At 38.0% G+C, this 26860-nt stretch overlaps 1 protein-coding gene across 1 annotated transcript in view; it reads right to left on the bottom strand.

Moving 5' to 3' along the window:
* FARSB (phenylalanyl-tRNA synthetase subunit beta) overlaps positions 1 to 26860 on the bottom strand; it is a 78718-nt gene that overhangs the window by 33680 nt on the left and 18178 nt on the right. Inside the window, exons 6-15 of the mRNA XM_039469791.2 lie at positions 24112 to 24262; positions 22892 to 23000; positions 21710 to 21780; positions 19621 to 19682; positions 18365 to 18416; positions 13932 to 13993; positions 13471 to 13678; positions 12831 to 12911; positions 8869 to 8961; positions 3842 to 3959 (exon numbers count right to left, since the gene is read on the bottom strand). Coding sequence (XP_039325725.1) covers positions 3842 to 3959; positions 8869 to 8961; positions 12831 to 12911; positions 13471 to 13678; positions 13932 to 13993; positions 18365 to 18416; positions 19621 to 19682; positions 21710 to 21780; positions 22892 to 23000; positions 24112 to 24262 — 1007 coding nt within the window. The remainder of the gene's footprint in view (positions 1 to 3841; positions 3960 to 8868; positions 8962 to 12830; positions 12912 to 13470; positions 13679 to 13931; positions 13994 to 18364; positions 18417 to 19620; positions 19683 to 21709; positions 21781 to 22891; positions 23001 to 24111; positions 24263 to 26860) is intronic.

The following is a 26860-nucleotide window of genomic DNA, read 5'->3' as shown; positions in this document are numbered from 1 at the left end:
CAGCCCCAAGTGCCTCAGCAAGGTGACATCAGCCCTTTAATGGACAGCTAAGCCATTCATGTAAAAATTTCCCATAAACCAGAATGCTAAGGTATCTGAGCTTAGGAACTGTAAATTTCTTTTTATTTTATTATTTTTAAAGAAAAAATTTTTTAAGAGGCAGGGTCTTGCTTTGTTGCCCCGGCTAGAGTGCAGTGACTTTTCAGAGGCTCGATCCCACTACTGATCAGCATGGGAGTTTTGACCTGCTCCATTTCTGACCTGGACTGGTTCACCCCTCCTTAGGCAACCTCGTGGTCCCCCGCTCCCAGGAGGTCACCATATTGATGCCAAACTTAATGTGGACACCCGATCGGCATAGTGCACTACAGCCCAGAACTCCTGGACTCAAGCAATCCTCCAGAGCAAACACCAACAGTTCTTATTATGTGGCTAGAATTTTTCAAACTGCAATTACATTTAATCCTTATAACACATCAATGAAATAAGTGTGATCATTATTCCCACTGTGTAGATGAGGAAGCTGAGCCATAGAGAGAATAAATAGTCTGAAGTTAAGCAGCTGGTAAAGGCAGAACCATGACTCCTAGCCAAGCACTATGGCTGCATGCAGTCTTTCTATGGAACTGTGGTGATTTGCTGCCTTCCCTACAGTCCTCCATGTACACCAGGCAACAAGTAGGGAATTCACATGTACATATTTAAAATACTCCATCAGAGAAGCTCGTTTTGTTATGAAAGAAAATCCAGGCCTATCTAAACAGAAAACATACTCCAAATAAAGTATGTTTTCAAGATAGCAGGTTTACCAAGCACATTTACCTCCCTTCATTTCTTAAGTCCCATTGATGATGGAAAATTTTTTTTAAAAAAGAGTAAAGCAGAATGTTGCAAATCAAAAGGCAAAAGTAATATCAGAAATGAATCAATGAAGAAAACAGAGCAATTATAACTAAAGATACATATAAAAGAGGTTTCCTACAGAAATTGGAACTATCCTTCCCGACGAAACAAAGTCCCACAGAAATGCAAATCTAAAAAGTATATGAACTGAGTTTCTGGGATAATCACCTCAGTAGTTTGTCTTTTGTTTTGTTTTGTTTTGGAGACAGATCTTACTCTGTCGCCCAGGCTATAGTGCAGTTGGTATGAACATAGCTTACTGCAGCCTCAACCTTCTGGGCTCAAAAGATCCTCCCACCTTGGCCTCCCAAAGTGCTGGGATCACAAGCATGAGCCAACACACCCGGCCACCTAGGTAATTTGTTAGAAGATGGCCTATAGCACTAGCATTTAAAAACAGCTCTTTTAATAAGGAAGTCATTCTAAACACAGGCCTTGGGGCCAGAAAGAGAAGCAGAGTACCGTCTATGCCTGGGCCTTTCCAACAAACACAAAGTAAAACAAATATAGCAAAGGCACCACTACCCAGGACTAAAATACAGGCAAGTGCCCCATCCCTACAACAACCCTAGCTTCCTCACCTGTACCTTCTGCCTGGCTATGAGCATGCCCAGCCCCGCAGAACTGTGCACAGCCCTTAGGGAGCCCTAGCACTTAGGGAAGAGGCCTACTGCTGAAACAGTATTACAAAACTTTTGAAGAAACCTAGTGTAATTAACCTAATCCTGTATTTATAAACATAGCCATATATTTCTAAATATGAACAGATCGTCAAGGATCAAAGCAATATAAAACTCAAAGAAGTAGGATGTATGGAAACAAGTCAAGGCTAACAGAAAAATTTGACATGGGAATCATATCAAATTCTCAGTTATCTGTACCAATGGAGGATTTAAGGCACTCAAAACTATTTGCAGCTGGCACTAAAAGTGTTTCTGATTTCTATTATAGTAAATTTACCATCTAAAGAAAATTCTACATAGTGATACTAAAAATGAACTTTCGGCCAAGCACAGTGGCTCACACCTGTAATCCCAGCACTTTGGGAGACCGAGGTAGACGGATCACAAGGTCAAGAGATCAAGACCATCCTGACTGACATGGGGAAACCTACTAAAAATACAAGAACTAGCTGGGTGTGGTGGTGCATGCCTGCAGTCCCAGCTACTCAGGTGGCAGTAGCAGGATAATCACTTGAACCTGGGAAGTGGAGGTTGCAGTGAGCCGAGACCGCTCCAGGAGGCCAGGAAGAAGGGTAGTACTCCAGTCTGGCAACAGGAGTTTTCCTGTAGGTGGCACACACTACCCTTCTTACCAGACAGAGTCTGGCAAGACTTTGTCTCAAAAAAAGAAAAAAATGAACTTCCATTCTCTAAGGATGTATGACTGAGACCTTATACTATGGCTCCAGCTGCAAGTCCAATATTTTATGCAGCCCTGGGCAAATTACCACTTTCTGTTTTAATTTTCCAATCCATTAAATGGGACAATACTTGGGAACAGACGGAATCCAGTCTTGGTTGGAGAGTTTGCCATGGACAATACTACCTCTGGTCATATCTCTGTATTTCCTCGACAGGTTGATTTACAGTCAATAGTTGTGACTACTTTGGGAAGTTAAGAATGAAGTGCATTATCCTCTTCAGAAGAAATTGAGAATAAAGTCTCTGCTTCTGTCAGCTGATTCAAAAGAACACAGTGAATTTTGTACAGTCTAGAGTAAGCATCGCTGCATAAATGCTGCTAGGAATTGATCTGTTAAATCCAAGAGCCAAGGAAACACAGCAATTGAGTCACTTAAGGTACTGCTCCCCAAGAGATCAATGCACATACAGCTTCAAACAGTCAGATTTGTATCAGAGACTGGAGATGTGGAGTTTGAACCAGACTGAATCCCTTGGCAATCAAGTGGAAGTATTTAGTAAATATATACTCATTAAATAACCACCACATTCCAAGTGTTGGACCAAGCAACCTACTATACTAACAAGTCCAGGGCTTACTCAAAAGTAACAAAAAGTGGTAAAACATATTCGCAGTCACTGGTACAATGGTAATGGTGGACAATCACTGCGAAACTAGAACGACACAGTATCAAGTATGTTAAGACGATATGCATATAAATCATGTCATATAAGAAAATGTTCCAAGATAAAAAAGACAAACAAACAAAAAGAAAACAAAACAACAATAACAAAAAAGAAAATGTTCCACAGTGCTTGTCAAGTGAGATTTTAATAGAAATCTTATTTACTAAATCCTTTGTTCAAAAATGCTTTCCATTAAAAGAAATGAGAGCTATAGCAATCAAATAGCTGGACCTTGAATTCTGATTCAAATAAATTAATCATAAAAATTAAATTTATAAAACAAATAAAACTAAAGTGATAGCACTTATCTTTTAGAAACACAGTGGCTGGGTGTGATGACTCACACCTGTAATCCCAGCAGGTTGGGAGGCCAAGGATCACCTGAGGTCAGGAGTTCACGACCAGCCTGGCCAACATGGTTGAAACACCATCTCTACTAAAAACACAAAAATTGGCCGGATGTGGTGGCACATGCCTTTAATCCCAGCTATTCAGGAGGCTGAAGCATGAGAATCATTTGAACCCAGAAGGCATAAGTTGCCATGGGCCAAGATCACTCCACTGCACTCCAGCCTGGGTGACAGAGTAAAACTGTCTCCAAAATATATATATACTAAAGTGTTTGCTGATGAAATGATACAATGTCTATGATTCATATTAAAATAATATGGCAAGTTAATAGTAGTATAGATGAAACACGCCTGCCCATGTGTTTATAACTGTTGAAGGTGGGTGCTAGGTACACAGGGGCTAATTATACTATTTTTTCTTTTATATATAGTTAAGGTTTTCATAATGAAAAAAGTGCTTTAAATACACAAATCAAATCAAAGGTGACTTATTCTTACCTGTATTAGAATCTTTTATTACAATGTCAGAGATTTCAAACAGTTTCAGAGGAAGGGGCATCTTACGATTTGCTGCTATGGTCTTCAGGAGGCCAGGAAGAAGGGTAGTGCGTGCCACCTACAGGAAAAGACATGAAATTGCACTGGCCAAATAAGACCCAAACAGACAGACTTGATTAAAGACAAAGACTATGGCAGAAAGACTATGGCTTCACAGGAAGGCACTTCCGGAAAATGCCATGCCCTAAAATATCCAAGTCACTTTCAATTTTCAACTCCAGGACACTGAAATTGAACTGAAAGGAACTGAAAACATTCTGACTTCCAAATTTACAAAATGCAAAATCGTAAATTTGATTTAAAAATAAATGAGAAACAAATATAACTTAAATATGTTTGCTTATGTCTAAGGATTGGTTATTTTATTATCATTTTATTTATTTATTTCATTTTTTCTTGTTTTAGAGACACAGTCTCACTCTTTTGCATAGGATGGAGTGCAATGGGCACAGTCATAGCTCACGACAGCCTCAAATGCCTGGGCTCTAGTGATCTCCTGCCTCAGCCTCCCAAGTAGCTGGAACTACAGGTACATACCACTGCACCCAGCTAATTGATTATCATCTTAAAAATTAAAGTTTGCTCTCAAGATTTCAAATACATGTATGCAAGTTTTCATAGCCTGCCTCATTTCACAAACTACAAGAAATACAAATGTTTAAATAGATTAACTGTGGGTCAGGCACCATGGCTCACACCTGTAGTCCCAATGCTTTGGGAGGCCGTGGTAGCAGGATCACTTGAGCCTAGGAGTTTGAGACCAGCCTGGGCAACATAGCAAAACACCACCTCTACAAATTTAAAAATTAGCTGGGTGTAGATACACGTCTGTAGTTTCAGTTACTCAGGAAGCTGAGGTGGAGGATTGTCTGAGCCCAGGAGTTCACGGCTATGATCATACCACTGTACTCCAACTTAGGCAATAGAGATCCTGTCTCTAAACAAATAAATAAAACCATAAATATTTTAAATATGAATTAATCAAAATTAGGAACAGGAAAAATACAAATGCTATTCAAATATCATCACAATGAGGAAAACAGAATATAAATATGTAGGTGCTAAAAAACATATACAGCTGCTATGGGTACGCTGTAATAATAACTCTATAAACTTTTCATTGACTAAAACAAATGTGAAATTATGTACAGTCATTTCATTCTTACTATTCCTAAGAAATGTATATCCTGGTACATTAAAAAAAGCAAAACTTTCCTGCTTTGTCTGTGAAATAAATTTCTCCCTATAAGCTATCTGAAATATATTAGCTTCCAACACATGTTACCAGAAGGGTTTTATAAGCAGTGGTATAACATTATCGGTAAGAGTTAAGGCTTTGCAGTGCTCCCAAGCACTATTATCTTTTGCCCAGACTATTGCATAACCTTCTTAAGCTGGCTACTGTGCTTCCACTCCTGCCACCTACAGCCTATTCATACAGTGTCGTCCTTTAAGATGACATCTCCTCTGGTCAAAAATCTTCAACAGGTTTCCATTAAATTTTGAATAAAATCCATGGCCTACCTGGGGTCCTGTGTGATGTGTCCTGCCTCCCTCTCTACCCTCAACCCCTGCTGCTCCTGTGGGCTCACTGCACTCCAGCCACACTGGAGGCCACACTGGTCAGCAAGTAGGTTTCCATCTTGGGGCCTCCATGCTTACTCTGCTCATACATTCTTCCTCTAGGTTCACATGTGGCCTCCTTCCTTCAAGTGTCTGCTCAAATGTTCCCTTTACAGAGGTTTGCCCTGAACACCCAAGCTAAAACACAGACCCTCTTAGATCTTGCACAAGAAACCGTTAAGACTCTAAATGGAATTGCTAGATTGTGCTTTGAAGGAAAAAGGGAACATCTTTCCCATCACACTCACTATACCAACAAGCTGCTATTCGTCTTCAACTTGGTGCTTCTTAAATATTGTTCATTTTCCCCATTGGAGGGCAAGTGCCCAAAACATTCACAGAAACAAAACTACAATGTTAAAAGTTACAAGGAAATTTAACTTAGTGAAATATAATAAACTACTTTCATAGAAAACTTTTCTTAATTTTATCAGTGTATTTTACAGATATGCCTTATTTGCATATTTTAAAACCTACAGCAATACAAAAAATTAAACCTGAATCTGATCAAGCTTCTGTATCCAACTACTAATATACTGGAAATTTAGGGGGCCAGTGGAATATATTCAGCAAAATCCTAAATGTGAGAATTCTGTAGGACAAATGACTCAGTTTCTTCAATAAACAAACTAAAAGGAAAAGAAAGAAAGATGGAAGGATGGGTGGTGCAACTTGCAGATTAACAGAGACATGAAAAGCACGTAAATCAATGTCAATGTATGAACCACATTTGAATCCCAACTCAAACTGTTAAAAAAAAAATTGACAATTGGAAAAACTAAAACAATGACTGGATATGTGAGATTAAGGAATATTGTTAATTTGGAAGGGGTTTGGCCATATTCTGTAAATTTTTTTACTATAATAAAGTTTTATATATTTTAGCTAAGTTATATTTTTATCTTGTCCATTCTCTAACATATTTACTATATCAGAAAAGAGCCCAAAGTTAAGAATTATGCAGGAGAAAGAATAGGCTTAGACAAGAAACTGAGTTACAGGCCCATGAAGAACTTCACATTTAACTTAATCAAAAATAAGTATAAACCTCTTAACCAAATTAGTAATGGTAGGACTCGCCTGTTGGCAAAGCAGGGTAAAATACAGAATCTGTTAGGTCAAAAGACAGACAGTCTCTCTCATCTTTAAGGTATTTTATGCAGAAAAATTGATCCTTAAGTGTGCTAAGCCACAGCTATTTATACTGACATTTAATGCATTTCTGATCGTTTTCCTTCTACTTATATAAAATAGATAAGACAGGATATAAATCCTGAAGATCGTAACAGTTACCACATCTTAAGAAATCTATCAAGCTTCACTAGGGAATACAAGGCAGAGAGGGAGGTGGGCGTAAGAACTGAAAACTACCTATTGGGTACTATGCTCACTTCCTGGGTGATGGGTTCAGTAGGACTCCAAACCTCAACATCATGCAACATACCTTTGTAGCAGACCTACACAAGTACTAACTGAATCTAAAATAAAAGCTGAAAAAAGGCCAGGCGAGGTGGCTCACGCATGTCATCCCAGCACTCTGGAAGGCCAAGGGGGTGGATCACTTGAGGCTGGGAGTTCGAGATCTGCCTGGTCAACATGGTAAAACCCCATCTATCAAAATACAAAAATTGGCCAGGTATGGTAGCACATGCCTGTAATCCCAGCTACTCGAGAGGCTGAGGCATGAGAATCGACTGAACCCAGGAGGTGGAGGTCGCAGGGAGCGAAGATTGTACCACTGCACTTTGGCTTGGGCAAAAGAGCAAGGCTCTGTCTCAAAAAATAAACAACTAAAAATAAAATAAAGTTTAAAAAAAGTAATCTATCAAGCTTGATAACTGGGAGAAAATGGCACATTTGGAATAAACAAAAATCCATTAAGATTTACTAAAAATCATTCAATGCAAATAAATGTGAATACCTCTTATTAAAAAGAACACCATGGGCAAATTTTAAAAGCAGTAAGAAAGCTAGACCTCAGAATACAAAATATAACAATTCATTATTATAATCCTTTCAAAATGAGTATAAGGATTTTTCAAAGTTCTGACCCTACATATAAAAGAATTCATTTATTTGATATATATTATCAATTAGTTCTTTAGTCTAGCTCTAATCTACATTAGCAGATAGTTCTATAGATAAAATTTAGAATTTTTAAATTTAAACACTTGCCGAACTTTTAGATTTTTAGAACTAACTCAGTCCCTTATTTTTGCAGAAGTAAAAACCAAAATACAAAGAAACTATTTCAAATCAGAATTCATTATTTATAATAGCATTAACCTTCTTTAAAATATAACCTTCCAGTTCTAAGATTTCCCCTTGACTCTAGAAGACATGATTTTCTCTAAAGTCTGGGTTAAAAAACATACAGACTTGTATATGCAAGAGACAGAGAATAAGAGCTGATTAGTATAAAAGAGAGATAACTATTTAAAGTTATTAATAAGTAAAGCTGTTATCATCTTAAAATATGTTCCTCTTACAGTCATTATCCTAATCTATAACACAGATCATTTAATACTTAATATTAAAGTAGTATCATTATCATTTAAATATTCCTAAATTCTAAATGAAACTGCCAATAAACTTAGACAATTACAATAACAGACATAAGCAGCACAATCAAGAACTGATGTAATGAGCAATTTCAAAGAGAATGATTTACAAAGGAACTGGGAAGAGGTTCTGATTTATTTATTACAAACAAATGGAAAAGAGATAAAATCTGGCTGGACTCAGTAGTTCATTCCTATAATCCCAGCACCTTGGGAGGCAAAGGCAGGTGGATCACTGAGGCTAGAACTTCAGGACCAGCCTCATCAATATGGTGAAAACCCATCTCTACTAAAAAGACAAAAATCAGCCAAGCGTGGTGGTACACACCTGTAATCCCAACTACCTGGGAGGGTGATGCAGGAGAATCATTTGAACCCAGGAGGCAGAGGCTGCAGTGAGTCGAGATCATGCTACTGCGCTCCAGCCTGAGCAACAGAGTGAGACTCCGTCTCAAAAAATTAAAGGAAAAAAGATGAAATTTGAAAAGTGTATTAAATAAAATCAACTATGAAACGGAAAGTTCAGACAAGAGAGACAGGGCCAGAGAATACAAAGCAAGTAAGAACCAAGCATAAAGTTAATCAAGAAAAGATTGTTTTTTAAAGTTTTAAGAATTTTCGACAGCAAAGCATGTAATAACCAACTATAAACTTGCCCAAGAAGATATTATTAAAAAGCTCTAAGATTTCACCATCTCAGGTATAATAACTGAAGAGACTTGTCCTAACTCAGGTACTGCCTCTGAGTTTTTACCTGAATTCTCACCTACTTAAAATTCTTACCTGAAATTCAGCTGTTTTAGGATTACTTATGTGGACTGCCTTTGTTGCAGAGATATCCACACCAAGTTTATCAGCAATATCTTCTTGGGAGCACTGCAAAGTACATAAAAAATAGATGAATATGGAAAAGCAATTAAGTTTAAAATAAAAAGTAATACTGTAAGTCAACTTCTAAGAGCAATTTATATTCTCTCCACATATCAGCAAGTTAAGAATAGGCCTGATGTGAACTGAGGTAAATGTAGTAATAATTAACAAAAACTACACAAACAAAAAGATTAAGCTAAAAATAAACACACATCTGTCTCAGCCCCACAGCAGATGGAATTTAACATTAATACTTCTCTCACAGTGAGTCCTAGCCATCATGCAGAGCTAAAGTAAATTTCTCATGTGGAGATTACGGTATAACCTGTACTCAGGCCCTTCCTAAGCTAGTTTCCCATTTACCTTTCCAATCTAATCTCCCATGATGCCCTAGCCATTCCCTAAACTTTATGTTTCCCTACGTTACCTGAAATGCACTCCCACCCCCATTTGCTGCCCTTCTCTAAGGCCCTACTTAAATGACTTCTCTTCCATAAAAATGTTCCTAATGACTCCAGTCAGAAACTTTCTCTCCCTCCTTGGTATTTCATGACTTTCTATTTTGACTACCATTGTAACCCTTGCTAAATCCATATTGACCTGTGGCAGAATAGTAGGACTGAGAACAGAATTCAAGTGACTGGAACTCTCTTTTACTGTATCACTTAACTTCTGTGCACATGCCTGAAACTCTTATAACAAATAAATTCCTTAGTACCCACCCATCAAAGAGAAAGACGCTTGTCACCCTCAGAAACCAGCAATGTAGGCAGAAGTTATAAAATTAAAAATTCACTTGACTTTTAGATGTATCAAGTCTAATAATAAATGATATAATGAGAAAATGCAAGTATGATGCCTGGCACAGAGTAGGCACTCAAAAATATCAACGATGATGATAAATGACAAATCATTATCAAGGATAAACTATTATCATGTATAGTAATGCTAACTTTTTGAAACAGCATTTAAAATGCAACACAAAAACTGATATACCATCAGATTATTGTAATATTGTCCAGTGTTAGGCAATATTGTTCATTATACTCTTCTACAACTAGTTTTCAAGGACTAGTTGGCCTATATTTCATTCATAAAAACAAAATGGTACATACCAACTGAAATGGTAAAAATAATTCATTTCATGTCAATGTCAGTTCTAGTGCTTCTTGCCATGCTTTCTTAAGAAGATCCTGAAGCCACATCCAGGCACAGCAGAAAACAGCTCCCTGATGTGCTGTGGCTGCCGAGGTGAAGAGTGGTGGCACGCACACTGGGGATAAGTGTTTTCCCCACAGCATAAAGAGGCTTTACAGCAAGATTTAGGTATACTGTGATTGATTAATTAGGAAATGCAATTGACTTGAAGCAATCTACTCTCAACTGAAACTAGTCCTTTCTGTGAAAAAGAAAAAGACTCCACAGACATGTGGCAATGCAGCTGTGTATCTGAGTGACCTTGTGTTTTCTCATGGCAATGAATAATAAGGAATAGTGACAAGAAGCAATTTAAATTAAGCTACCTTCAATGGCAGTAGTTAGTACACAGTAAGAAACTTTTTTTTTTTTTTTGAGACAGGCTGGAGTGTGGTAGTGCAATCTCAGCTTGCTGCAGTCTCCACCTCCTAGGTTCAAGTGACTCTCCTGCTTCAGCCTCCCAAGTAGCTAGGATTCCAGGTGTCCACTACAATGTCCGACTAATTTTTGTATTTTTAGTAGAGATAGGGTTTTGTCACGTTGGCTAGGCTGGTCTCAAACTCCTAGTCTCAAGCGATCTGCCCACCTCAGCCTCCCAAAGTGCTGGGATTACAGGCGTGAGTCACTGTGCCTGCCAGCAACTTTTTTTTTAATGTTAATATTTAGTGTTTATTTTAATGTGTTAGAAAAATATAACAAGTTAATCAAGCTCATAATTTTTACAAATACTATTCCCTTAACAAGGTTGAAGTACATGAGCCAATTTAAAAGTGAGCCAATTTAAAAGAAAGTATTACAACTACTATGTAGATATAGCAAAAATCATTTTAATGAAATGTCAATTATTTACACTTGGAAAGTCAGGGACTACGTTTCAGAAAGAAAATGATTGTTACTCTTGTGTAAAACTGGATTTAAAAATATAAACCATCTTTGCTCAGTGATGCTTAGGCTTGCCTATACACATCTTCATAAACATCTTTCGTGTTGAAAATCCTATAGGAAAATTTAATACAAATCTGAAACTGTCCAAGAGCTCACTCCTTCCTTCCCCGCCAGGGATGAACAAAGAATGTATTAACGTGACTTTGGACAGCTTAACAGACTGTTTCTAACATCCCTGGTGTGTCAGTTCAGTCACAGGCCTTGGAGGCAGACAGGAATGGGCAGGAATCCCTGATCCACAGCCATGGCGTAGGACAAGTTACTTAAATTAACTGCTGTGAAAGACAGGAACGCCTACTTCACAGGAGTATACTGAGAAGAAATGGAATCATGTACACAAAGCCCTTGGCACAGGGTAAGCATTCCCTGCAGAGCCGCTACTAGACGGGACTCAGCCTCTGTGCTTCTCCAAAGACCCGCGAGGCTCCAAGGTCACAAAATCAAACTGCACCACTAATACAAAAGCGCAGGGGAAAATGCAGACCCAAGTTTTAACAGCAGTTGTTTCTGGAAAGGAAAACAGGATTCGAAGTGGGGGAAAGAACTGTCACGGTTTTCTCTACATGGTTAAAGCCTGAGTCCTTTAAAATGAGATGGATTCCTATGACACTCATATTGTTTTAAAAAACAAAAATGCCTTTCTCAATATCATTTTTGGTATTTCATTTTGCAGGATATCATGGATGCCCACAACTACACATGTGTGTATAAATGTGTACAGATGAATGACATGGTATTAGAAACCTACTGTACACAGTATGACACCATGGAAAAGCACTGTTCTAGGAGGCCAAAGGTCAGGACTCTGCTCATGGTAGAATGAGATAATGCAAGTATGATGCCTGGCACATAGCAGTTCTCCTGCTGTCCGTGTAAAATGTGCTACATACTTATCCTCTCTCAGCCTCAGTCTCCTTCACTGGTGCAGTGCCTGACATAAAACAAATGCCCAATAAATGTAAAATAAATGACTGCTGAATCAGAAAAATCAAAGCATGAAGCCAACTGGAAGTAGAGTTCCTTAAATACTCTAAACGATTGAGAATTTCAGGGCTAGGGCTGAGTTACAGGGGAGAAAAAGAAGTAGCTTTCTTCCCCCACCGCGCTAGATCATTAAACGTACTTGAATCCTTAAGAACTATATTGTAGGCACCTCAGAAATGCTCAGCAAGAGGGAAAAACAGAACTACAAATTGCATACACATTTTATTCTTTCAAACGGTCGATCTGGTGGGGGACGGACATTTCCTTCGGATTTTGTAATAAAAGTCATTTCCTGATTTAGGCCTTTTATGTCAGCTTTTCAACTCAAAGCAAATGTTTGTGAACATGTTCAAAGACAAAGAAATAAATTTAATGTGGAACAGTCCACAAGCTTTTACCCAGGGCGGCATCTAGTGGGCAGAGCTGTAACCAAATTAAGACCAAATATTCTAACTTAATAAATTTGGTTATGAAATACACGGTGAACTCTCAACACTCATATGAAACTATAAAATACTTTGTCATCTGTCATTTAAGGTCTTTTTTTGTAGGACTTCATGTTCTTTTGTGGCTGTAAAAAGAAATGCTTCAACACTACCAGGAATCGTATAAGTAATAAAGTTATTCTTCCAGAATCTGGAAGTTTTAACAGTCTAGATTTTATAAATTCATATAAAGAATCATAGAATAAATAATTCAGAGAGTCTAAGAAAACAATCAGCTGGGCAGAAAAAGGATATAAGACATACCAGGGCAAAGGTAAGCACTTCAGTGAAGCCAGCGGCTGCCATGTCATGTCTGAGAAGTTCAGTGAGCTTATTAAGAGGAAACTAAAAAAAAAAAAAAAAAAAAAAAAAAAAGTACCCATTTTATTTCACCTCCATACAATTTCTTGTCTTTTAAAAGGGAGATTTATACAGAACATGTCATTAAAAAAATGTTTTTAATAAAAATGTTTAAAAGACTAAAAACCTTTTGACCCTTACTAATGTATTCCTAATGCCACCATTTCCCTACCAATATTACTTCCTCCCTCCCCACTGCCCTGCCACCCCTCTGCTCCTACACAGATGTACAAACCATCCCCACTTCCACCTCTCCCACACACAGCTTCTGCCTTCAGGCCCAAGTTGAGAAAATGAATCCCTGAGTTAGAGATTCAACAAGGGCTCCAAACTCAAAACCTGTCTTTCTTCAAAGAACTAGTCATCACAGGTTTTCAACTTACTCTAATCATCTGGGCATCTGTTTTGTATCCTCTCCATAGCAAATGCCTCTCATTGCAGAGCATGTCCAAATACTGCTTGATTCTGTTTTCTCGAAGCCTTTCTGGCATTCAATAATCAGTTTCTAACAATAAGGAGTGTTTATTTAAGGGTACAATCTTACTTGATTAGCTATGGTGTATGTTTTTGGGAGAGTCATCTGAATGTTGTTATATCCATAAGCAATAGCTGCATCTTCTACAATATCACATGCATGGATAATGTCAGCTCTGGTTGGAGGGATTTCAATCTCAATCTGATTCCCATCACCTATGACTTCTGATTTTAAATACATCCTGGTCAGAAGTTTGGCAAGATTTTCTGGAGTTTCTCTGAAAAATGAATGAACAAACCATAAACTTCATTGGATTATTTTTTAAATGTTTACATTTTGTTTTAAAATATGCTACTAGCCGAAATAGTAACCTTTCTTTTTGAGTTCTATCAGAAACCAGACATCTTAACTGCTGTTCCATCATTCCTTAACTGATTCTGAAGGATTGCAAAAAAAAATTAGTCATATGTGTACTTTGTTCTTGAATTACCTCCAACAGTAAATACATAAATGAAGTTTTCAGAGCATACCTGATTCCCACTTTTTTGTTAATGAGGTCAGCTCTCACTATCTCCTTTCGGTAAGCTAGTTCCTTAAAGAGAAAGAGTGTAAAAAGTAAATCATTTCGCATCAGATACAGCTTTAGACTCTTTTCCATTAAATTAGTCATTACTGCAGTTCTGTTATGTTCTGAAGAAACTGTCATTAGAGCCACATATTGAAAATAAATTTGATGTTGCAAAAACAGTATTGTGAGCACTACATTTGCTACATTAGATCCATATATGAACATTCTACTTGCTAGACAATTTGCAATGCCTAGAAATATATAAAACGCCAAACATTTTTCCCTTTTAGATAGTCAATCTCCATTCCCCACAGTAAAACACTGCTGTGTTACATCATTCCAAATATGTTTATAAATCCAGTGGAAGATTTTCAGTCTCATCCTATGCAAGCAGATGGATATGAGCAAGAAAGAATAATTCCAATGTCACAATGTACTATCCATCATACTAAGTCTAAGAGCATGATGAAGATATTCTTTTCTAACCATTTCCAGGTGGGGAAATACAATGATGTCCCAAGTCCTGGCTACCAATCTGTTCCAGAAGACAGCAGGGGTAGGAGCATCTAATGAATTTGGTACTCAGTCTCCTTCAAATACATAACTCCACCATATTGGTGAGGTGAAAATCCACACAGATAAAACCCAGGCTTTTCAACACCTTTGGAAATGTCCTTATGTTTTATCACTGAATCACTCTCAAAAGTCTAAATGCCACTAGCAAAAAGGAAATTTAAAAACCTGTTTTGACTCAAGTAAGGGCAATAGTCCAGAGCCTTGCTACTCAAAATGCAGTCCTCAGAGCAGAAGCACCAGCATTACCTGAGTGCTTGTAAGAAAGGCAGACCGCAGGTCTTATTTAATAGCTAGTGGCAGTGACACCAGAGCTACTGAAGCCCAGCCAATCTGCATGTTTTCAAGATCTGTAGGGTTTGAAGGCACATGATGAAGATTGCAAAGTAATAAGTAAGTTTTCTGAACAGTTACTACAAGCTAAATAGTTATTATGAGCTGAATAGTACAAGATGCATCTTTAAGATAATCTTACTTAATCTTCACAACATATGCTATTAGTATTCTCATTTGACAGATAAGGAACTTGAGTTTTCGCTGAATAACTAGTTCCAGGTCACAACAATAGTAAGCTGCTGAGTTCAAGTGGTGTTATATGCCCAGTGCTTAGAAAATGATTATCAGATAATAAGCATTTGGCATATATATTTAATGAGTGAATGCATGCATGGAAGAAGTAACAAGGATTACAGGTGGTGGCTCATGCCTGTAATCCCAACACTTTGGGAGGCGGAGGCATGTGAATCACCTGAGGTCAGGAGTTCGAGACCAGCCTGGCCAACATAGTGAAACCCTATCTCTACTAAAAATACAAAAATTAGCTGGCTGTCATGGCATGAGCCTGTAATCCCAGCTACTCAGGAGGCTGAGGCAGGAGAACTGCTTGAACATGGGAAGCAGAGGTTGTAGTGAGCCGAGATGGTGCCACTGCACTCCAGCCTGGGTAACAGAATGAGACTCCAGTCTCAAAAAAAAAAAAATGTAACTAATGAACAAATGAATTAATAAACAAATTAAGACAACCCGATCCTAGAGCACACACCTTTAACCATTACTCTGTCTGACTACTGACCACTTATCTCCCCTAGTTCTCTTATTTTAAAACTTTATTCTTTTCTATGAAATAACAAAACACTAGAAAAAAAAGAGTTTGAGAAAATACGTCATTTAATGTGAGAAAGAATCAGCTTCCCCCTGAGGATCCTTCCCTAAGAAAAGCTGTTCTAACTTAAGTTTAGGAGAAAACAAATGAATAAATGCCAAAACACTCACGTGGTACTCCTTAGCAAAGCCCATCATTTCAAACTTACAACAGATCTCTATATTACCAAGAAATGGTTTTAAGGGATTATCCACATGAGGAGAATGACCCAAATATTAAAATATATTTATCCTTTTCTTCCCAATAATATATAATCACTTTTAGTAACACTTGACAAGTCTTCATATTAAAAAGAAAAAGAGGCCATGCATGGTGGCTCATGCCTGTAATCCCAGCACTTTGGGAGGCCGAGGCAGGCAGATCACAAGGTCAAGAGATTGAGACCATCCTGGCCAACATGGTGAAATCCCATCTCTACTAAAAATACAAAAAATTAGCTGGGCATGGTGGCACACACCTGTAGTCCCAGCTATTCAGCAGGCTGAGGCAGAAGAATCACTTGAACCCAGGAGGTGGCGGTTGCAGTGGGCCGAGATTGCACCACTACACTCCAGCCTGGTGACAGAGCAAGACTCCGTCTCAAAAAAAAGAAAAAAGAAAAAGGAATTTTTCTTAGACATTATTTTAAAACTGTCTAAAAAGCTATCTCCAGCTAATCCTAATTGCTACCATCATAAACTGCCAAAACGGCCACAAATTTCTCCCCTCTCTGTATCCATGGCCTTGCAATGTGACTGCCAATCTTCCAATCAGGAGATGGCATCTATTCTCCACCCCTCGAATCCAGCCAAATGACCGGCTTTGGCCAACAGAATAATGTTTGAAAAAGACCTGGGCACCGACCATGCTCTCTTGCTGCTAGGAACCCTGCAACCAACCCCACGTAAAAAAAGTCCAAGCTAGTCTGCTGGATGATGACCGGCACGTCACTTGTTGACGCTACTGCCAGTAAGCAAAGGAGAATGAGGCCATCCCAGATCATCCAGTTGCTAGCCAACCAGTCAACTGACAACATACGGGTAAGCCCAGCAGAGATTAGCCAGATTTGCTCAGATCAGGAAAACCACTCTATTGACCAAGAGAATCGTGGGATAAATAAATGGTTGTTGTTTTAAGCCATTAAGTCTTGGGGGTAGTTTGTTAAGTAACAAAAGCTAACTGACAACAGCTACTTAAATCCAAATCAACATTTAAAAAATGATATTGCCCATATAATTTCAGTTATGCTTCATACAGTTCCATGTTTCTTTTGAAGTATAATTAATGCTCTAGAATAAAATATGATGCTAAACACGAATGTTTTCTGGAATAGGGAGGTTTTGATCTTAGCAGGTTTCATCTATTGTAAAAGCTATCTAAATAGTAGAAACTATTTCAGGCTGTGATATACTTCATAAATAACAAGGGAATAGTGAAAGATTCGAAGGACAAGAAAAAGCTCATCAAAGAATGGTCTCACTGAATGAGAACCACAAAGTGACTATAATGCTGTTATGTCTTAAAACAGTCATCTTGGAGGGACAAAGCCCCCCAAGAAGGGATTTAGATTTTTTACCAAGATCTTATGTCTTGACAATAACTGTGTGCTTACTACTAAATTAGTCTTATTAGCACATTTGAAATTATTTATTAGGTACAGTGATGGCCTTCAGCAACTGTTAATTCAAGTGTGAACAGATTAATTACATTTGGAGGGCTGAGTAATCTTAAAAGGAGTGAGATGATAAATTATCCAGTTAAGTTATATTGTTCTACAGCACTGTAGGGTGCTATAATATAATTAACAACAGTTTATTGTATATTTTCAAATGTAGAGGAGCAGACTATGAATGTTCCCAACACAACAAAATAATAAATGTCTGAGATGATGGATATGCTAACCACTGTGGTTTGATCATTACATATTTTATACATGTATTGAAATATCACACTGTACCCCATAAATATGTACAATTTTTATGTGCCAATTAAAGAATAAAAACATTAAAAAAAACTACTCAGTTAACTAGTTAATAAGATAATAAATCATAGGAATTATAATCACATAATGTTGTTGTATAATGTTGTATGTTGACAGCTGGCATACAACTGTCTGAATTTAGATTCTAGCTCTACTACTTTAAAATAATAAGCAAGGTGGCCAGACTCGGTGGCCACCCAGCATTTTGGGAGGCCAAGACAGGCGAATTGCCTGAAGTTGGGAGTTCAGGACCAGTCTGACCAACATGGAGGAAACCCTGTCTCTACCAAAAATACAAAATTAGCCAGGTGTTGTTCCAGGCTCCTGTAATCCTAGCTACTTGGGAGGCTAAGGCAGGAGAATCACCCGAACCCAGGAGGCGGAGGTTGGGGTGAGCCAAGATCGCACCATTGCACTCCAGCCTGGGCAACAAAAGTGAGACTCTGTCTCAAAAAAGAAAAAAAAAAAAAAAAGCAAGGTACTTGACATCTCAAGGTCTCAGCGTCTCCATCTGGAAAAAGCATAATAATAGCACCTACCCTCACAGGATTATTGTGAGGCCTAAATCCATGTAATGCACATAGTATAGCGCCTGGCACACAGGTGGGTAGGTAGGGGATGGGTAGGCAGACAGAACATGAGTGCTCTATAGATATTATCATTAGTATTGTCATAATCATGAAGTTTCTTAAGCACTTACTGGAAAGGTATAGGATTTTCCATTAGGAAAAACCACCTCAGCAGCTTCAACCCTGAAAACAAAAGCCAGAAATAAAATACTTTAGAAAGAAATGTACCACGATTATCAAATCTTTCATTTGGGCTACAGCCTCACCATATTCTGTCTATCCCATTCCAACACCGTTTGGATTGATCTTGCTATATACAGTAATACTCTATCATTTCATCTCCTAGGCTTCCTATGTCCTTTTCAGGCACTACCTACTTGAAAGGTTTATTTTCCAGTACTGCAAAGCATGCATCCTGCAGGAACTCCTTGCCAATATTGATACCCACATTCTAGGCTTTACCAGGGCAGTGTACTGTATGATAAAACAGACAGAACCACTGAAATGAAAATCAATTGAAGAAAAACCTGATGCTGCCCATATAATTTCAATCATGCTTTCTATAGTTATATATTTATTTTCAATTATATTAATATTCTAGAATAAACTATGATGCTAGTACTAAGGATCACATAGATTTGTTAAATAATTTTCTAAATTAAAAATATGCTTTGGAAAAAATACAGTAATCTTACCGATACAGGCATGCTTTGCTCTTGTATATGCTTCTCTACCTCTGCTTAGCTGTTCTTCTGCTGTTCCTCCATTTATATATTCTCAAATCTAATGATCCCCAAACACAGCTTAAATTTCATTGCCTCCATGAAGCCTTCTCAGATTGTATCAGCTGGCAGTAACTTGCCCTTATAAACAGCTAGAATATCACCAAAACTTTTTTAAAGTGCTTAACACTTATGACTATCCAATGGTTATGCATATGTCTTATCTTTCTGAATAGATTATATGTTCTAGTTGTAGGAAACACATTTTTAATCTTTATATTTATTTGTTTATTCATTCATTTTTTTTTTTTTTAGACAGTGTCTCGTTCTGTGACCCTGTCTGGAGTGCAGCAGCAGGAACATAGCTCACAGCAGCCTCAACCTCTCAGATTCAAGCAATCCTCCTGCCTCAGTCTCCTCAATAGCTGGGACTACAGGAGCAAGCCACCAAACCCAGGTTAAGTCTTAATTTTTTGTAGACGTAGTATCTTCCTGTGTTGCCCAGGCTGGTCTTGAACTCCTGGGCTCAAGCAGTCTTCCCACCTCAGCCTCCCAAAGTGCTAAGATTATAGGTGTGAGCCACCATGCCTGGCCTATCTTTATATTTGGCACAGGCCTTTCCTTCAGAACAGTAGGCCATCAATAAAGGTGCCGGATGAACTTACATAAATTGTTTCTCACAATATTCACTGAACATGGTGACAATAATATCAAGAACTATTTTTGCCTGCAAAGAAAAGAAAAACAAATATTATGGTAATCTATAAATATCTTCTCTTCACTCAGATGGAAATGAATTAATATTTCATATAATTGCGTTCCCCAAACATCGAACGGACCTTTACGCATACATTTTAGGAAAGGAAGTGGAATGAAACATGAGTAGGCCTACCCTTATCTTTAGGTGTTCTGAATTTATGCAGTTCTCTGACAGTTATAATCCATGACTGAGACAAATCATTTTGTTCCCCCACCCCCAACCTCAGGTTCACTGGCTTCAACAGAGACAAATGGCTAATTACTGGAATAAATCTTATCACTCTCCTAAGTCTCTGAAGTCAGACGGCTTGAATCCTGGCTCAAGCACTTACTAGCAGCATGACACTGGGCAAGCTGCTTTTCTTATCTGTTAAATGGAGATAATGAAAGTTCCTATCTCGTTTGGTTATTATGAAGATTAAATACACTGGCACGTACTAAAGGCCATATAGATTTGTTAAATAATTTTTCTTTCAAAAAAAATTCTTTTTTTTTTTTTTTTTTTTTGTGACGGAGTTTCACTCTAGTTACCCAGGCTGAAGTGCAATGGCACGATCTTGGCTCACCGCAACCTCCACCTCCTGGGTTCAGGCAATTCTCCTGCCTCAGCCTCCTGAGTAGCTGGGATTACAGGCACGCGCCACCATGCCCAGCTAATTTTTTGTGTTTTTAGTAGAGACGGGGTTTCACCGTGTTGACCAGGATGGTCTCGATCTCCTGACCTCGTGATCCACCCACCTCGGCCTCCCAAAGTGCTGGGATTACAGGCTTGAGCCACCGCGCCCGGCCAAAAATTCTTAAAAAAAAAATATAGTAACCTTATTGGGATATATGCTTTACTCTCATATATATATATATTTCACTCCCATATATACAGGCTTCAGGAAAGAAATTCAAGGTCTGTAAATGCATGAATTAAATTTTTTGAAAAAATGTAATATTAGGCCAGGCGTGGTGGCTCATGCCTGTAATCCCAGCGCTTTGGGAGGTCAAGATGGGTAGATCACGAGGTCAGGAGTTCGAGACCAGCTTGACCAACATGGTGAAACCCCATCTCTACTAAAAATGCAAAAATTAGCTGAGCGTAGTGTCTCGTGCCTGTAATCCCAGCTACTCAGGAGGCTGAGGCAGAAGAATTACCTGAACCTGGGGGTGGAGGTTACAGTGAGCCAAGATCATGCCACTGCACTCCAGCCTGGGCCACAGAGACTTCTTCTCCAAAAAAAAAAAAAATTAATAGTAAAAGCTGTATTACCCTGGCAATATTTCTGAAGGCAAGGAGTACATAAAAGTTATAAATAAAATACATTACAATGGCCTCTAATCATATAAGATGTACATGAATACCATTTATTTGACCTGTTTCTATACTCCAGCCTTCTCCTGCCATTTGAGTTTACCTTTCTTAATTTGTTTAACTGCCACCTCATTTAACATATGTAAAGACATGTCACAGAAAAAGCTTTCATAGCAATCCAATCCAATAGATGAAATGACTAAAAGTGAGTGAAGAATTATATTCTAGATAATTTTTGTGCATAAACCATTTATCAATTTACTAAATAAAGCTTCTTCATAACAAGTTCATCTTTTTTAAAGATTTTACCAAGTACACAAAGGTACCAAATTACTTAGCATTTAAATTAAGTCAACTAGATAAACAATTTATATAGATCTTGCTACAGTACTCATTCCATTTTGTGTTTTATAGTTTACGCATATGACTAACTCTCCCCGAGGAGTTCTTTGAAGCAACAAAACATGTAACTCATTATTAAATTCCTGGCATTAGAAAGACATTTGGTGCTCACTAAACATTTGTCAAATTAATGAAAGCACCATAACCAAAGTGTAGAATATCTATCTTTTTAAATTTCTAAAATATGTTCCCATCTACAAAATGCAAGTATTTTACATTTGAGCCATTTAGTCTTGGTCCAGAAATAAAATCTATCCCATCTGATCATACAAAAATTGAAAAAAAGTTTTATTTACCTTCGTAAAGTCAGTTCCCGTGCATTCAATAAAAACATTTCTGGTATTTACTGTTATTCTGGAATGATCCCCTGCAATGAACACAAAACAATAACAAATAACTAGTTTCAGAAATAGAAGTGCACTGTTAAGCTCAACAAAACAGAAACTACACTTTAAACACGAAACACATTAAAAACTAACACCTTAAGAGCAAAGGGATAAACAACTTTTATTTAAGCAAGTTGAAGAATGAAAATAAAATAATTAACAGGCCTTTACTGAACACATACAGTGTGTGTCAAGTGCTATGCCAAGCACTTAACATAGGTTGTCTCCTCTAATCTTTACCCCAACACTGTGACGTAATTGCTGGCAAGAAACAAAGTTCAGAGATTAAACTACTTGACCATGATCACAAGCAGCAAGGCTAGAATTTGGGTCTAGATCTGGTTAACTCTGGGGCCCATCTTTTTAACTGCTGTAACTACTAGAGTCCAATATGTCGAGAAGCTTCTCCTTCCCATGGCAAATCAGCTAAGCCTCCTTCTTACCTCCAGAAAGGCAAACATCTATGGCTCAAACATCATTACGTTTTGTAAATACATTCAAATTGCCTCATAAAAATAGCCGTCAGAAAGAAATTAAGAGGGCAAAATTTAAATTAAAAGTTTTAGTTTAACTATAAAACTATAGGCAAGGCCAGACATGGCAGCCCGTATCTACAACCCCAGGACTTTGGGAGGCCAAGGTGGGAGAATCACTTGAGTCCAGGAGTTTAAGTTTGCAGTGGGCCATGACTGCACCACTACACTCCAGCCTGGGTGACAGAGCAAGAACCTATCTCAAAAAAACAAAAAAGAGAAAAGAGAAAAAAAACGACAAACATGACAGAGTTTGACTCTGAGTTTAACTAAGTGAATACCTGCTAAAACCAAAACATCAACTGCCTTTGGAGGAATTTAACCGAAATTATTTATCAGAAAATATTTATAAATGTATGAACATACTATAAATTACGTAAGAATCACCAGTAAAATGTCGAACAAATGAATGAAAAGAATGGTTGGAATCCACAAAAGACCTGAGATACTCAGATTATGAGTTATTTGAATTTGATTCAGCCAAGTCTATTGAGAATTCTACAGAAATGCTGAAGATTAAAAGGAAACAGCAAAGATGTGTGATGCTTATGAAACTCACCATTGATGATGGGAGGCATTGAAAGGACAACACCATTGCTATCATAGATAACTGGATACAGGGGTTTGTTTTCAATGATATGTAAATACTGTTTAAGGTGATTGTCAGTCTGAAAACAAATCAAATAAAATTAGTTTTTTAAATTTCTATCACTATAGTTTACATACTAACCTAATATTAAAAACGAAGGGGAAAAGTCAGAAAAACATTAAAACAGTCCCAAATTAAAGAAAGTTCTGAATTTAAAAGATTTTCTAATATAAATTAATATTCCAATATTCAATGAACACGAGTCATTTCTCAAGAGTGAAAGCAGATTTGCACTGGTATGCCTGAATCATTTCAAAGGAAACATAAAACATGACAAAACTATTTAGATAAATAGGAAGAAGTTACTTGCAGCAAATCAGGGCAAGGATGACAGCTGCTTTTTCTAAATGACACCCATTTTTTCTATTTGTTAAATACAATCCAAAGTGACTACTGAATTCATTTTTGCTGCTGGACTTTTAAATAATGGGAAGTAGCCGGGTGCGGTGGCTCAAGCCTGTAATCCTAGCACTTTGGGAGGCCGAGGTGGGTGGATCACGAGGTCGAGAGATCGAGACCATCCTGGTCAACATGGTGAAACCTTGTCTCTACTAAAAGTGCAAAAAATTAGCTGGGCATGGTGGCACGTGCCTGTAATCCCAGCTACTCAGGAGGCTGAGGCAGGAGAATTGCCTGAGCCCAGGAGGCGGAGGTTGCGGTGAGCCGAGATCGCGCCATTGCACTCCAGCCTGGGTAACAAGGGCGAAACTCTGTCTCAAAAAATAAATAAATAAATAAATAAATAAATAAATAAATAAATAAATAAAGGGAAGTAGTATTTATAACAGTATTCCCCACAAAAGCACTAGCTAAGTCTTGCTGTTCTTTATACTTGCATGAGTTTCATTTATACCCAAGTATGAAGATTACAATGTGGTATGGTCTACTTCAGTGGTTCTCAATCTCAGCAGTACACTGAAATCATATCAGAAGTTACAAATGTAACATTAAATAAAAGAAAACTGTGTTCAGGTCCCACTCAAGATCAGATGAATCACTATCTCTAGGTTGGAGCCCAAACGGTGCTGTTTTTTAAAAGTATTTACTACATTTCCCTAGTTGCAAGGCTTGACTCTGATGGAATTTCATGATTTTTGCAAAGCTACTGTGTAATCAGAAAGAGTACTTACCTTGTATATGTTCATCAGTTCACAGGCTGTGTACTCCTTGGTCTTATTTAGAGGCTTGAATTTGATATCCGAAGGACGCTTTGCAGTATAAGTAAATGGGCCTGACAAAGTGTCCAAATCATGGGTACCAATAGCAACCAGTGCTCTTTTCCTAATTGTTAAGAGGGTGAGGGAGAAGAAGGGAGGAAAGGAAAAGAAGAGAATGATAAAGATGTGAATATTCTAAAGCAGAAATTCTAAAGATAACATAAACATAGACTACATATATACATATTTATATATATATATATATATATATATATATATATTTTTTTTTTTTTTTTTTTTTTTTTTTTTTTTTGAGACGGAGTTTCGCTCTTGTTACCCAGGCTGGAGTGCAATGGCGCGATCTCGGCTCACCGCAACCTCCGCCTCCTGGGTTCAGGCAATTCTCCTGCCTCAGCCTCCTGAGTAGCTGGGATTACAGGCACGTGCCACCATGCCCAGCTAATGTTTTGTATTTTTAGTAGAGACGGGGTTTCACCTTGTTGACCAGGATGGTCTCGATCTCTCGACCTCGTGATCCACCCACCTCAGCCTCCCAAAGTGCTGGGATTACAGGCTTGAGCCACCGCGCTCGGCCCTGACTACATATATTTTGTAAATTACTTTAGATACTTCCCTGAAACAGCAAATTGATGTTTGATAATTATCAATTTATCATTGATAATGATGCCAGCTACTACATGGCATCATTAGTGGCATATAATGAACAAATTCTCACAACCATTAAGAGTACTGAGAAATCACGAAACTACTTGAAATACGTGATTTCAGAAGCTGAAGAAAATTCTTTGCCATGTGTTTTCCCAAATACTCTTTCTAGGATATCTTCAAAGTTAGCATTTCCTTTACCTCTTGTAACCAGTTTCTTCTTCATATATTCAACTAAATATGCTTTAATACATTAGAATAAACTACCTAATTTGTGTATTTTTTTTTTTTGGCTTTTCTATGTTTTCTTAAATTTTATCATATAGCTGCATTACTTTAGTCATGGAAAAAAATTAATTTTAAGAGCTCTGAATAACAGTTTGAGTTCAATGTATACGGAAAGTTCAAAAGGTATTCATTTCACTTGTTCTACAGTTTCCCCACAAAAGACCTAAGGTAATTGTAGGAAATTACAGTAAGCTACAAAATTGGAGAGAAAGAAATAGAAGTAGGGATGTAAAACTGAGCCAGGAAATGTCAATTCTGAATTAGGATCTAAGAGCCTAAGTCTTACCAGGGAGGGTCACAAGTTTGGCTCTAAGCTTTCTAACAGTCAATTCGAAAAGAGAAACTTGGTCAAAATTCTTTAGTGCACAAAATATATGTGCACTAAAATTAGTTTAAAATGGTTAATATTACATTTTGGTCAACTTCCAAGACTGCAGGACTAGTGAACTAGAACTTTAATAAATAGGGTTGAAGAGAATTGCTAACAGGCATAAAGGAACTGTTACTTTACTCAATTAGTCATATGCTTACAGAAGACAATAAACCCACAACTATCATGGGATAAAATACACATGGTTCAATAAAACTAGGTAAATTGATACTTGACAAACACACAGGTAAGAAAGTCTGTTTCCTTAGACATAAATATTGGTCCCTTAATCTTAAAACAGTACCTCAAAACATCACCAAAATTTCAACTTCAAATCGGCAACAAAAAAAATTAATTCCAAGCCAGGCACGCTCACACCTGTAATCTCAGCACTTTGGGAGGCTGAAGCAGGAGGATCATGAGGTCAGGAGTTCAAGACCAGCCTGGCCAAGATGGTGAAACCTTGTCTCTACTAAAAGTGCAAAAATTAGCCAGGCGTGGTGGTGGGTGCCTGCTATCCCAGCTACTTGGGAGGCTGAGGCAGAGAATTGCTTGAACCTGGGAGGCAGGGGTTGTAGTGAGCCAAGATGGTGCCACTGCACTCCAGCCTAGGTGACAGAACAAGACTCTGTCTCAAAAAAAAAACAATTCCAGATGAATCAAAGACTTAAGCATTTTGAAAAGCAAAAGACAAACATACAGGCACACATACAAAAGATACCATAAAAATTATTCAAAGAAAATAGCCTGTAATTTGGGAGTCCGAGGTGGGTGGATCACGAGGTCAAGAGATCGAGACCAACCTGGTCAACGTGGTGAAACCCTGTCTCTACTAAAAATACAAAAACTTAGCTGGGCGTGGTGGCGTGTGCCTGTAATCCCAGCTACTCAGGAGGCTGAGGCAGGAGAATTGCCTGAACCCAGGAGGCGGAGGTTGCAGTGAGCCGAGATCGCGCCATTGCACTCCAGCCTGGGTAACAAGAGTGAAACTCCAACTCAAAAAAAAAAAAAAAAGGAAGAAAATAGAGGCCAAATGAGGTGGCTTACCCCTGTAATCTCAACACTTTAGGAGGCCAACGCAGGAAGACTGCTTGAGCCCAAAAGATTAAGACCAGTCTGGGCAACACAGTGAGACCCCATTTCCAGAAAAAATTTAAAAATTAGCTGGGTGTGGTGGTATATACATCTGTGGTCTCAGCTACTTGGGAGGCTGAGGCAGGAGGATCACTTGAGCCAGGGAGGTCAAGGCTATAGTGAGCTGTGATTGCACCACTGTAGGCCACCCAGTCTGGGCAACAGAGCAAGACCTTGTCTCAAAAATATAAAATAAGAAAATATAGAAGAATATGCTTAAAATTGTAGAATTGGACACCACTTCTTAAGTAGGTCATAAAACCT

The sequence above is a fragment of the Saimiri boliviensis genome, chromosome 5 (assembly GCF_048565385.1).
Source record: "Saimiri boliviensis isolate mSaiBol1 chromosome 5, mSaiBol1.pri, whole genome shotgun sequence".
NCBI lineage: Eukaryota > Metazoa > Chordata > Mammalia > Primates > Cebidae > Saimiri > Saimiri boliviensis.
The sequence above is the reverse complement of the archived record's forward strand: the minus strand, read 5'-3'. Positions and strand labels throughout refer to the sequence as shown.